Source organism: Fusarium redolens (genome assembly GCF_020744475.1).
Source record: "Fusarium redolens strain MPI-CAGE-AT-0023 chromosome Unknown BKA55scaffold_7, whole genome shotgun sequence".
In the NCBI taxonomy this organism is placed as follows: domain Eukaryota; kingdom Fungi; phylum Ascomycota; class Sordariomycetes; order Hypocreales; family Nectriaceae; genus Fusarium; species Fusarium redolens.
This window is the reverse complement of record NW_025763670.1, coordinates 712,627-725,573: the sequence shown is the minus strand read 5'-3', so window position 1 is coordinate 725,573 and position 12,947 is coordinate 712,627. Positions and strand designations below refer to the sequence as shown.

General features: G+C 47.6%; 4 protein-coding genes across 4 annotated transcripts; 2 read left to right on the top strand and 2 right to left on the bottom strand.

Moving 5' to 3' along the window:
* Positions 1–1,065: 1,065 nt before the first annotated feature.
* BKA55DRAFT_689220 (choline dehydrogenase) lies at positions 1,066–3,274 on the top strand (the record flags this gene model as incomplete). The annotated part of the gene is made up of 8 exons (XM_046199325.1): positions 1,066–1,177; positions 1,240–1,284; positions 1,429–1,500; positions 1,545–1,624; positions 1,733–2,206; positions 2,257–2,348; positions 2,401–2,815; positions 2,870–3,274. The coding sequence occupies 8 exons, from the start codon at positions 1,066–1,068 to the stop codon at positions 3,272–3,274; spliced, it is 1,695 nt and encodes a 564-aa protein (XP_046049964.1).
* A 2,459-nt stretch (positions 3,275–5,733) lies between these two features.
* On the top strand, positions 5,734–8,250 carry BKA55DRAFT_510832 (Six-hairpin glycosidase-like protein; the record flags this gene model as incomplete). Its single annotated transcript, XM_046187644.1, has 3 exons — positions 5,734–5,905; positions 6,012–7,278; positions 7,353–8,250. The coding sequence occupies 3 exons, from the start codon at positions 5,734–5,736 to the stop codon at positions 8,248–8,250; spliced, it is 2,337 nt and encodes a 778-aa protein (XP_046049963.1).
* An 892-nt stretch (positions 8,251–9,142) lies between these two features.
* BKA55DRAFT_566129 (uncharacterized protein) lies at positions 9,143–10,587 on the bottom strand. The gene is made up of 2 exons (XM_046192594.1): positions 10,431–10,587; positions 9,143–10,374 (listed from the first exon to the last, which is right to left on the bottom strand). The coding sequence occupies exons 1-2, from the start codon at positions 10,501–10,503 to the stop codon at positions 9,521–9,523; spliced, it is 927 nt and encodes a 308-aa protein (XP_046049962.1). The 5' UTR covers positions 10,504–10,587; the 3' UTR covers positions 9,143–9,520.
* A 242-nt stretch (positions 10,588–10,829) lies between these two features.
* On the bottom strand, positions 10,830–12,740 carry BKA55DRAFT_566127 (uncharacterized protein). Its single transcript, XM_046192593.1, has one exon. The coding sequence runs from the start codon at positions 12,587–12,589 to the stop codon at positions 10,976–10,978; it is 1,614 nt and encodes a 537-aa protein (XP_046049961.1). The 5' UTR covers positions 12,590–12,740; the 3' UTR covers positions 10,830–10,975.
* Positions 12,741–12,947: the final 207 nt, after the last annotated feature.

Sequence of the window (12,947 nt, the reverse complement as noted above, 5' to 3'; positions counted from 1 at the left end):
CGCGGTAGGACTAATGCACGTCACCTTTTAAATGCCGCACTCTAATCTGAATCCTACATTCTGAATGCAGTAAGAAAAGTGCCTGTCAGCAAGGTTTACTCCTAGCTTATGTGATTGTTACACGGGCTAGATTCTAAAAAGGATCTGATGCAGCGTGGGTAGGTTTGAGGATAATCCCCGGTGGCCTTGTTTCAGTGGCGAATGTAACCGTTTATTCTACTCCATCCATACATTCACGTGTTACGTGCAGTGTCGCACAGCACATCCACTCAGATTTACGATTTTGTAAACGCGCTCCAATGAACCCTTGGCCCGTGATCCTGAAGAATTCAATCGTAACATAAAATTAGCTCACGATCTCTGCGGCATCTAAAAGATCCACCATCCGAGATCCCAAACTCGGTGGAGAATTTTATATGCACCTGCACTCCTTCAGGCTCGCGGGTCCGTTATATGCTGGAGTGTTGCCTCAAGCTGTTCCTTCGATTTTCGCTCCGAATTCCTAAAACGTGGCAGTTGACTATGTAAGATGCGATAGCAAGGTCTGACCAAATGATCTTCGATGTTGCTTACTACTATTGGAAGCTCAATACGGAGATATCACACAGTGTCTCATACACGGCCTTAGTTCTCATATCTGACGAAGAACAAGCTTAGAATTGTTACACAGGCGGAGGGCATGTCTATGTTTGAACTAGGGCTTATATTATGTTTAATCCGTATACTACACCTATCCACTTGATTACGGTTACACAGATTGTCAAGATTTTGGTCAGAGAAACTATTCCACCGTCTTACGAAGATGGGGTCATTGTCTACCTGCCAAGCTAGGAAGATGGATACGCGGCTTTCTCTTCGGCGTTTTTGTCCGGTCGATCAGCAGGTTGAGGAGGAAATGGGTTTTCAACACTGGGAGCTAGGAGTCATCTGTTCTTCGTTCACCCGGGCCTACTCAGGGGGGAACAAATCTATAAAAAACAAGCGGTTAACAGCGTGAATGAACTACTCAGCAACGCCCTACGTCATATCTTCAACACTACTGTACCTGTCCTTCAATCTTTCAAGATGCGGTATTCCATTACTTTCGCGGCTCTTTTCTCCCTGGTCTCGTCAACCATTGCACAAAACGACCATGGGTCTACTCTCAGTAGCACGTATGACTTCATCATTGTTGGTGGTAAGTGTGAAAGCGCTCCCCTGAAGTGGCAACTCAGATGAATAACAATGAGCTCTTCACAGGCGGAACCACTGGCCTGATCCTTGCAGACCGGTTGAGCGAGTCCGGTGAGCAGAAGGCGCTAGTACTAGAAGCTGGGCCTGATCCAAATGTTGTGGCCATGCATCAGGCCCCCTGGTGCCGTTGAATATATCGCTGGTAAGCTGAAATGCAAGAATGAGTCGCTTAACATCGTTGACCAGTTGCTATAGGTACGGCAATCGACTGGAACTTTTATACTGAACCCCAGGAAGGTCTCGATGGCCGTAATCTTGCATACCATCGTAAGTACTAAGATTATCAGAGGAGACCTTTCTGACTCTCATAGGTGGACGTGGTCTTGGTGGTAGCAGTATTCTGAACGGCCTCTACTACGGACGAGGCTCAGCTAATGTTTATGATCACTGGGTTGAGCTAGGGAACCCAGGTTGGAGCTGAGAAGAAGTGTATCCATCATTCATCAAGGTAAGCATCATCAGCTACAATTCCTGACTCTTCTACTCACAAAGTGAACAGGGTACTCGCTTCAATGCTCCTAACAATGGAACCGATTACAATCAAAAGTATCAGACCTGGGACCCCTCCGCATACTCCAAGGGTCCGCTGGAGATAGGCTACCAAGGATTTGTCCCTCCCTCGAGCATTACTTTTATCGATGCTTGTGCTGCGATTGACATCCCCATAGTCCAAGATCTCAACAGCGGCAAGAATGTTGGCGTTAAACAAGGGACTGCTACTCTTACCTCAAAGTATAGACGTAGCTCGGCCTACGACTATTACAAGGCTGCCGCCAAGCGACCCAATGTCGATATTCTTCACAACGCCCCTGTTCAGCAGATCATGTTCTCGAAGAATGCTACTGGAGTGCCTGTTGCGACTTGTGTCAACTTCATCGATCACTCTCAAGGTCGTCACCGCACCGTTGCCGCTTCCAGAGAGGTCATCGTCACTCTGGGGACTTTCCAGTCTCCTCAAATGCTAATGGTCTCGGTAAGAACACTTTTGGCACTAACTATTATCCTGTATATTTCTTATAATAGGAGGCTAATATGAGATTAGGGTATTGGTCGGAAGCCACGCTTGATGCTTTCAATATCGAGCCGATTGTGATCAATGACGACGTGGGACACCAGTAAGTCAACCGATATTTCTTTGATACGAGCCAATACTCTGACAGCATGCAGCATGATGGACCATAACCTGTACAGCATCTCAGCCACAGTAGTCCCCGAAGCTTCGACCCACCAGCTCATGTTTAACTCAACTTCCGTTGAAGCCTCGCAAGAGGAATACTACACCACTGGAAAGGGAGTTTACACGGCCCCTGGAGGTATCACCAATGGTTTCCAAAAGCTATCGAACGAACAACTTCAAAAGATTGGTGCTGAAGCTGTCATCGATGCTGGTCTTACCAACCGATCCACAGTAGAGTTTCTCTTTGAGTCCTTCTTCTATCCCAACCTCCCGGGTCCTACCTACGAACTATCATCAGATCAATCATACATATCTATCTCGGTATCGAGCATGGTTGCTCTATCCAAGGGCAATATCACCCTCCAGTCAAGCGGCATGTCTGATGCCCCCATTATCAACCCCAGCGTAGGCCACCATGATAGTATCTTCAGCATTCTTTCCCATGCTAACTCTTTACAGTACTATACTCACATTGCTGATCGCGCTATCGCCATCAACGCATTCCGGGACGCACGCAAGATCTTGGCCCATTCTGCTTTTGCAAATCTGACTGTTGGACCTAACCATGGAGATGTTGCGCCTGGTGTTTCCAACATTGCTTCTGATGATGACGAGGCCATCTTTGAGTACATCAAGGCTACAACGGTTCCTAATTGGCACGCTTCTGGAACTAATCGCATACTTCCACTTGAGGACAGCGGCGTCGTCGACTCTCGACTCCGCGTCTATGGAGTCCAGGGCTTGAGAGTTATTGATAGTAGCATTATGCCTACGGTTCCAGATGTTAATATTGCTGGTCCGGTGTATATGCTGGGGGAGCATGGAGCATCTATGATTAAGGAGGATTGGGATATCTCTGATTAAAGTTGATAACCCTGAATGAGAGGTAATAGTCTAGTTCATCTATTTGTCCCACTAGTTCAATGAATCTCATCAAAACATCGATTGATCTCTTTTTCGCATGTCTTTTTCACTACTAAAAGCCCTTATCTGAAGTCGACGTATTGGGTATGAAATGACCGGCATTGTTGGCCGATGTTTACCGGCGCTAATATCTCACAAATCATGCTATGTCACCTTATTCGGAAACTCATGGCATATTAGCCGAGATACGACGTAACTAACGTGCTTGATAAGCGAGTGAGCCAGACAAGCGAGTGAGCCACATATCTTAACCTTCCAAATTAAATTCGCAATAAAAACACCACAATCTATCTGATCAATTAAAATTAATTGTTATACTATTCCCTATTGACCTCAATTGCCTCCTGACAGGTCCTTGCATTATGCCCGGTCTTTCCGCAAATACTACACTGCCGAACCTTTGCTCCTTGTGACCTTCCGCGACCACCTCTCGAGGATTCAGCTGTTAGCTGCGCATCAATATCTATCTGATCAATTGCTTGTAATGCTTCCCCTATAGTTAAAGGCCCTTCTTTCTGTACCTTAGTCCTTTTTCCCCTCCGGCGTCGCCCTACTGTCTTATTCTCTTGTTCAAGTTGTCGAACCCTATCATCTAGTAAGACCATCTTATGCATAAGAACAGTTGTTGCCTTCTCAAAATGCTTTACGGCTTCAATTATTGACTCAGGGGAGCTGCTCTTATGATTTCTGATCCTTCCTTGCAGATACTTAGAATGCGATTGGGCCTCTAGCACTGTCTTTGGGGTCCTTGCAGTCCAAGGGGTCGATGGTATTATGACCTCTACGGGAGGCGTCGGAGTCCGTAGCTGCACATCAAGCTTCGAGATGACATTTTCTGGGTTAAAGGGAGCAAGCCCAGCTCCTCTGAAACCTCCCTTGATATTGCTTTCTGTAATAGCAGCTTGGTGGGCGGCGTAAAAGGCAGGAAAGAACTCAGTCTTCTTAATATAGGTTATATTGCATCTGATCAGATGCTCTATTTCTCGACCATATGCCTTTTTCAGCGGCCCAAAGCACCCTACGTCAAGAGGCTGAAGTAGATGAGAGGCATGAGCAGGCATACAGAGCGTGATAATCTTGTTCTCTTTGCAATATTTCTCGAATTCGACGGAGTGGTGACTTTCGTGACCATCAAGGATCAAGAGGCGATAGCGACTGTTCGTTCGCTTAGCTGTAGCCCGATCAAAGTGCTTTAGCCACTCGAGACCCAGCTTATTATTAGTCCATCCATTTTCGCTCAATGCAATAACCCAATCGCCGGGGAGGTCGCATTCTTGGTACCAATTGGCAAGGTGATCCTTGCCTGCACCAATGATAAACGGCGGGATCGATTGACCGTCCGCATTGATCCCCTCGATCACAGTAATCCATTCGCGGTTTCCAGGCTGTACTTGCTTTGGTCTTCCTTGCCTGTAAGAGCTTGTGACGACTGTTCCGGGCTCAATTACGCCCATCATAAAGCCGGTCTCATCAAAGTTCCAGATATCATCTGATCGGATACCGTATTTCGCGATTGTATTCTCTACAAGCCGAAACCAGCCACGAATAATAGTCGGATCTTCGCATTTAGCTCTCTGATAGTCATACCTCCGAGATAGACGTGTCTTTAGCTCTGGTTGTCGCTTGACGAAGTTATAAGCCCAGCGCTTGCCGACGTATGGCGCGTTGCGGTTGGCAAGTATAGAATTAGCTATATCTTCCACATATGATAGTCGCGAGGGAAAACCTCGCAAATCTAGGTCTAAAATGAATTGGACTACTATCTGCTCTTCCTGATCAGATAGTTTCCGTGACTTTGTGGGAGTATCACGCGTTGAAAGAATGCCATGCTGGCGGCGACCTAAGGTACTACGGTTGACATTGTAGATATTTGCCGCCCGTCGGACTGTAAGTTTAGGGTTATCTTGAAGGGCCTGAAGGGCAAGAAGGATTCTAGCTTCATTTGAGGACTGTGGCATATTTGTTGGTTGAGATATAGCTGATTGAATTATAATGTTGTAAGGTGAGGGATTTTTGGCTCACTTGCTTGTCTGGCTCACTCGCTTATCATACACGTTATACAGACTATAATACTATCTAGGTAATTGATAGCCATGGAATCGCGGGGATAATTGTCGTTCGTATTTCCCCGCATTCGCTCAGATCACCGGGTTTCGCCACACGATATCCGGTCTTGTAGCGATAATTCCATCTCAAGCACTGGTGATTAGGCTTTTGTTTCTATATCATGCGACCTTCGTAAACTGGTTCTGGGAGTTCTTGCAGGGTCAAGGATATAGGTCAATCGTAGCCCTGTTAGTACTTAGCAGGGACTATTTAATAGACTGTTGCAGTCCCATCGTCCTTATACGGTGCAGAGTTCCACCAACTCACACTAGAGACGGTCACTTCTACTCATCATGGGAAACCTCAGTCGGACCCTGCCAATACTCTTCCTCTGCTGGACGACTGTCCTAGCGACACTCCCCGCCTCATATGATGTTGTCTGGGATAAACCTGGCGTTAACGGCTCAGCCGACTCTATGCCTCTTGGTGGCGGTGATGTTGGCCTAAACACTTGGTACGAGAATGGTAAGCCAGCTCTCAACATGTATCCTCCGGTAACGCATTTGAGCGTGCACATTGTAGCTCCAATTTTGGCTCGAAACTTCGCATTTACTGATACACCGTGTAACAGGCACTATCCTCATGTACGTCGCCAAGAGCGGGACCTTTGACGAGAACAATTCTCTGCTGAAGCTTGGTCGTGTCAGACTATCCTTTGATCCCAATCCATTTGACAGCAAGTCATTCGAGCAGAGACTACTACTTAACGACGGTTACGTCAAATATACTGGCGAAGACAATGCAACTGCTAAGATTTGGGTCGATGTCTTCAATCCCGTCGTGCACGTTGAGGTCGATAGCCCTGACAAGATTGCCGTCAAGGTCGCCTACGAAAACTGGCGCTACGAGGATCGCCCCATTATCAATGAGGAGCGTAACCAGGGTTCGTGGGGCATCTACACCTCCAAGATCGCAAATGGCACTACCTACGCCGATAAGATTGCCTTCCATGAGAATGGGGTACTTATGAGCCATCGTAACGAGAAGCTGGATCTCTGGAACTTTCAGATGAAACAGCAAGGACTTGAGAAGCACTCCAATAAGATGTACAACCCCATGCGCGACAATGAGTTTGGTATCTTTGTCCACTCCGAGCAATTGGAACCGGGTGTCATCACAAATGGTCACTACATCAACACTACTTACAAGGCCTGGAATCTTGAGACAAAAGCACCTAGCAAATCTTTCAAGGTTGCGCTCTCAATGTACCAGGCTCAGAACAAGAGTCACGATGAGTGGTACAAGGGTCTCAAGAAGGTCATCAAGTCTGCAGTCAAGAACACCCAGGACGCGACTCTTGCCTGGTGGCACGAATACTGGGCTCGATCTTATATCATCATCAATGAGGAAAAGGGTGAGAAGGATGCAGGCTTTCAGGTCGGTAAGAACTACCAGATCTGGCGATACCTAATGGGATGCAATGCAAAGGGCGATTGGCCCACCAAGTTCAACGGTGGTCTTTGGACTTTCGATCCTATATATGTCAACATTTGGCGTCCCTACACGCCCGACTATCGCCGTTGGGGCGGCGGTACCTTCACTGCCCAGAACCAACGTCTTCTCTACTGGCCTCTTCTGCGCTCTGGTGACTTTGATATCATGACTCAACAATTTGACTTTTACAAGCGCATCACTCCCAATGCCGTTCTTCGCGGACAGGTTTATCAGGATATTGATGCTGCGTATTTCTTGGAGCAGATCGACAACACCGGCTTGTCAAACGTGTTCGAGTACAATGCTCAATGGTACGATGATGATGCGAATACCCCGCGACCTGGCTTCTTCCCGGATGGTGAGCTCTGGAATGTCTGGCTGAACCATGTGCAGGACACGGCAAAGTAAGTACTGCCCACTACAGTCTCCCCTCCCTGTAAAATCGGACATAGAGGAGAACTAACAATTCAACTTGTAGTGAGTTCGCCGATATGATCTTACAGGCCAATATCTACTCTGGCTTCGATGTCAAGCCATACCTCGAGTTCATAGAATATCAACTCGCCTGGTTCGACAAGTTCTATACTCGCGAAATGCAGAAGCGCAACCCCTGGCCATTAACTGGTATGGCCGGCAATGAATCCCTTGTCATTTATCCAGGCTCTGGTGCCGAGACGTACAAAGAGTCATACAATCCCGTCTCCACTCTCGCTGGTCTGCGTCAAGTCGTCAAAGATCTCCTCATCGTGGATGAGTATGCACTCCAGAACAAGACTTACTACACCAAGTACCTCGACAAGATCCCTGCAAACACTTTACGCCAACAGCAAGGTCACACTTGTATAGCTCCCGCGGAAGCCTACACGCGTGTTCAAAACAGCGAAGTCCCTCAGCTATACACTGTATTCCCTTGGCCCGAATACGGTCTTGGTCTTCCCAACCTCACGCACGCCATCAACACTTATCTCTACGACACCGAGACTTTCTCATTCCACGGTAACACTGGCTGGAAGCAGGATGTCATCTGGCTTGCGCGAATGGGTTTTACAGCCAACGCGACTGCCATGACGGAGGAACGTTATGCGCCAAGTAAAGTCTGCAAGTTCCCGACCTTCAAGGGACCCAACTTCGATTGGACACCTGATCTCAATCACTATGGTTCTGCTGCTATTGGGCTCCAGGAGCAGCTCATTCAGACTTTTGTTGGAAACGACATAAGGTTGCTTGCTGCGTGGCCCAAGACTTGGGACGCGCGCTTCAAGGTCTGGGCTCCTCATAATACCACGGTTGAGGGTACTGTGAAAGCTGGTAAGATGGAGAAGCTCACGATCGTGCCCAAATCTCGTAAGAACGATGTCATTGTTGGTCAAGATTAGATGCGATAAGCTATTCAGGGTTACTAAGGAGATAATTTGATTTCTTGGCCTATAATAAAAGCTCAAAGCTAGACCTGTACCATTCGAAATTTGACATCGGCTAAAACCTCAGGCATGAGCAACGCATGGCTCTCGGAAGTCTCCGGTCGCTTTCAGGAGATGACGTCATAAACAGCGTCAAGATGATGAGTGAAAACCAAGCTTTGCTCTATTAACTACCACAGCATTATTTATATGACGAGTATCTTGTGAAAGCGCAAACGACGAAATTACAACCGAAAGAATTCATCTGGGTTATTCTTTTAACAAGGGCAAGGAATGATCCAGCAGTTGATGGGAATTGGGCACGGAATGATGCCACAGAGTCTGCCATCGCAAGCACCACCTCCACGGAGCTCCATTTGAGGATCTGTGGTCTCGGGTGCCTTCTGGGGATCTGCTCAATGTCAGTATCAGGTACTAAAGCTTGGCGCGGCGGTAGTCTGGGCGTGGCGGTAGTCTGGGCGCGTCGTTGTCTTACCCATTGATTGCTGAGACTTGGGCTGATTGGTCTCCAGAGATTGAGAGTTTCTCATCTCGGATAATTCTTGTGGCGCAGATAGAGAGGAAGACATTCCGATGATGTATAAGGTAAGCTTTAAGGTGCGCGATTGAAGTTCGGATCGATGATATGAGGTTGTTTGAGGAATTAAGGTTGGCTTTCAGCTGACGGGCGCTGACGTTATATAAAAACCACGTGAGTAAGGACGTACAGTTCGTGGCGCAGTCAAAGGATGAGGCTGTGCTTTCAGCAAGGCTGTCAAGGAAGTGGCTGTGCCAAGGATCTTCAACGACTAAAAATAGCTTCGTTTGTTGCAACTCTACATTTCTGCTGAGGTATAGAATTCTTAATTGAAAAGAACCATTGGGCGATAAGTCATTCACTTGAACTTGTTTTGCTGTTTGCGATGTATAATAATTTTATTTTCCCGTTGCTCATTATGGTGACATCAACGATGTCTTTGTGGACTCTACCGCATGCCGCCCTGAGTTGAAATGTTGCAGAGAGAAGACAGTTTAACGGAAGTTGCAGTTAATAAGTGTGTCTTTAGATAAATTAAAAAATATGGAAACCGTAAACGATATAATTCGACGGATTCCGTGCAACAGTCGCCATGATAAGACGATCTACCCTACAGCATTCTGACAAACAGTGGAATAGAAGTGAATGAGAATGTAATATTGAAGGCTAGCCGGCCTGTCTTGGATCTAGTTTCAATTATTCCGTCTATCAAGTGCTGGTCTCAACATGATCAACAAATACTTCAACAGTGGTCAAGAAGTCTCTCTGCAGATCCCCCGAACTAAGGTACCAGACATGATCGCCGCTGTTAGAGATAAAGAACGTGTCCCAATCGGGGTCCATTGATCTCGAGCACGCCTGAGAAGAACCCGGTCCAGTCGACCAGCAGTCCAATTTCACCGCACTGCATCTAATGGCGGTACCAGGACGCTCAAATTGTGCACAGTTGAGGTGTACACTGCCATAGTATAGACTGGCGTTGTCGCATAGTGTGACCTTTGCGTAAGGTGATCCGGCTTGGTAATTTGCGCAAACGGGCACGCCATCTTGTTGGAGTTGTCCGGTTGTCTCGTCAACTAGGAATCGGACTGGATTGAAAGTTGAGCCGCGGTCGCCGAACACTAGGGGCGTGAAACTGTCCAAGTTGGACTTGACTTGGCCTCCGAGAGCTGGACCTTCACCAGCGACAAGGAAGTAGCTCGTTGGGCCTGCTTCTTCGGAAGTGGTGGTGGTTGCGACAGCAGTAGATGTTTCGACGGATGAAGCCTCGGTTGTGAGGGCTGTAGTCGTATCAACTGAGGTAGCGGCGGCAGAGGCTGTAGTAGCAGAAGTTGGCTCGGACGAAGACTCGGCTGTTGAGATGCTGACTTCAGTGTACTCGGTGCTTGTCGAACCAATCGCAGTCGAAGTCTCAATTACGACAGAATCGGTCGACGTCGAGGTTTCAGCTACATCGGTCTCGGTGGTTGTCGCGGTTGATACAACCGTAGAAGACGCAGACTCAATAAATGTGCTAGAGGCGTCGGTCGTGACAGATGCTGAAATAACCGCCGACACAACAGCTAAATTGGGTTCATCAGTTATCATAAGTACACAGTTCAACAGCGTTGTATCGTACTGGAAGTCAGTGGCTTGCAAGGGCTGGCAGCCACAAGCCCAAAGGCAAGGGAAAACGAGGCGTAAAAGCGCATATTCAACGAGAGACTAAGGTAGGAATTAAGGTGCCTGTAGTTCAAAGGAAAAGATGTCAGTGGCGGCGGTCGCGATTCTTTAAAATCTCATCGAAATGTTATCGCCAGCAAAAGCGTTTTCTTCAGCTGGCGTTAAACCCTGCCAATTCCACAAGCGACACTGAACTATCGATTGTGAAGCGGGGCTATGAGCTGTTAGCTAACGCTCTGGAGTTTAACTGTCACAGTAGCTGTTGAATAGTTCGACGCCACAAGTGAAATTCAGGCACTAGCCTCATGCACTCGGAAATTACGTTCGAATAATCACCGCACGATTCTCCTGAGAAGTTTGGTTGATCCATCGCCTGGCTTTTATCTTTCTCACAAGATATAACTTGTCGCAACTCGCTCAGTATGCTAACATCAGGACCCTAATCAAGATTACGGTCAAAAGTTCGAATGGAACTCGAAGGTTGTTACATCAATATATCATCTATGGGTTGAACTCTCCAGCACCATCACGAAAGACCTCTTCCTCCCACGTCGATTTATGGCCATGAATCTTCTTGCCACCAATATACTGACAAGCCTCATTCAAATCCATATTCGGAAACCTGTCGTAAGCCGTCGTGTTGGCATTGATTTTGCCCATCCGAGGATATCTGTCTATCTTTTCGGCTGACGCCGCCCAATATCTGATCCTGCTGCCCTCCAACTGAACGGCGGCCAGAGGCTCATCGGATTCTTTCGGAAGCAGGGCGGATTTGACAAGTCCTCGCAGCTTCTGGTGGTACCATGGCCTGTCCCACCAACTTGCACGCCTTCCCTTGAATTTGTTGTGATGCAGCATCGCCGGCACTGTCGAGGTGAAGAAATCGGTGTAGAGAGGCATGTCGCCCCAATCAACCCTCTTGCCGTACTCGACCAGCGGGCTTTGGACCGACTTGAGATCATCCGGGACGCCCTTCACCCGCACTGGCGATATCCCTCGGACATCAGACTGTATTTCGATAGACTCCTGATCGTCTAGAAAAACGAAGTCTCCGTCGTAGATATTATTCTCCGAGCTGATCTCGGTGGCGAAAGTCTGTACCGATATATCCTGAGCGTAATCGACTCCCACGTGGAATTCAAGATTCTCCTCCATCAACTCTTTCAAATCGACGTTGACAAAATTGTTTCTTTGCCATTGGCGCCAGACTTCCTGCGCACCTATGATGTCGCCAATCATACCCTGCTCACTTCTTATAGGAAAAGCCTCGCCGACAAATGCTTCAATCTTTTGCTTGGCGCGGCGAAACATTCGTCTCATATCGCCTGCTGGACCAATGTACATACCGCCATTGATCCATCTCGGCCTGTTGTTGCGCCAGAAAGTTGTGTTTTTCTCCGTCTCTGGTCCATAAAGATCTTCTCTCAACGGACTCTCAGGCCAAAGGTCGCATCTTAGATCCACGCCGTAAAGCTCCGGGTCTTCAGGATAACACCTCTTTTGGCCTGCAACAACAATTGTCTGCTTCATTGGCATGGGAGCGTCCTTCCTGTTCCATTGCTTGCGAAGTCTTTCATTGGCTCTTCTGTTGATCTCATGGTACCGACTGAGAAGAACTTGGGGAGGAAGCTGAAACCAGACGTCATAGGCATCAACCATGAGAACGATGTCATCTTCCTCTAGCTTCTCTGTGGCAGTAGCATTAGGGTGCATAACGGAATCAAGGTAGTTCACAAATCCGATGATCTTGGGAAGATTTTTGCCAAGCCTCCAATGTGAAATATCCCAATGGTTTACGCCCCAGTTGATGATGACTGGGCTTGGGTAGCCCAAGGCGAGCGAACTGAAGATCGTCTTGCATAGATTTGGGCTTGACTTGGTGGAAGGAATAATCAAGGCAAAACGGCGATCCTCGTCAATTGGAGCCCCGGGTTCTGTTGTGTTGGCATTGTCCTGTTGCCAGTCTGTCGGACTTATTTCGAGCCTCGACCACCACGATAAGGCAGAGAAAGACAGAAATAATGCTAAAAGGATGGTAATGATTTTGTACACAATGGGTGCGCTGAAGAGTGCCGACAGAGGTGCCCTACTGGGCTTCGTATTGGCGTAACCCATGTCAGCTTTGGTGTTTTTGGAGCCGTGGCTGAGCCACAAAAGTTCAGTCTGCGAATACGAGAGTAATAGTTGAAAGGTCACCGTAGATCAACCATATGTACCGATCAAAGTACATGTATAAATGTCTCTCAGAGGGAAATTGGTGGCCAGATAGCTGTTGAGATGGACGCTGAGATTTTTCTCGTCAGTGAAATGTTGAAGGGCTTAAGAAGGAAAGTAGCGGCTACCCCTGACCTGCCCTTGTCATGGTTGGTGGCTTGAGACATAGCAATTTAGTGGTTGGGGAGGAAGAATGGTGGCAAGCTTGGCACCCCCTTGCTTAAGATTGATTGACAGCGAATGTGAGGAGATGACCCTC

What these genes read in the sequence shown, in the direction of transcription:
- BKA55DRAFT_566127 (XM_046192593.1), bottom strand. Translation starts at nt 12,589, where the DNA reads ATGGGTTACGCCAATACGAAGCCCAGTAGGGCACCTCTGTCGGCACTC.
- BKA55DRAFT_566129 (XM_046192594.1), bottom strand. Translation starts at nt 10,503, where the DNA reads ATGCGCTTTTACGCCTCGTTTTCCCTTGCCTTTGGGCTTGTGGCTGCC. An exon ending in TTGCAAGCCACTGACTTCCA is followed by an intron (nt 10,375 to 10,430) that starts GTACGATACAAC and finishes AACCCAATTTAG; the next exon opens with CTGTTGTGTCGGCGGTTATT.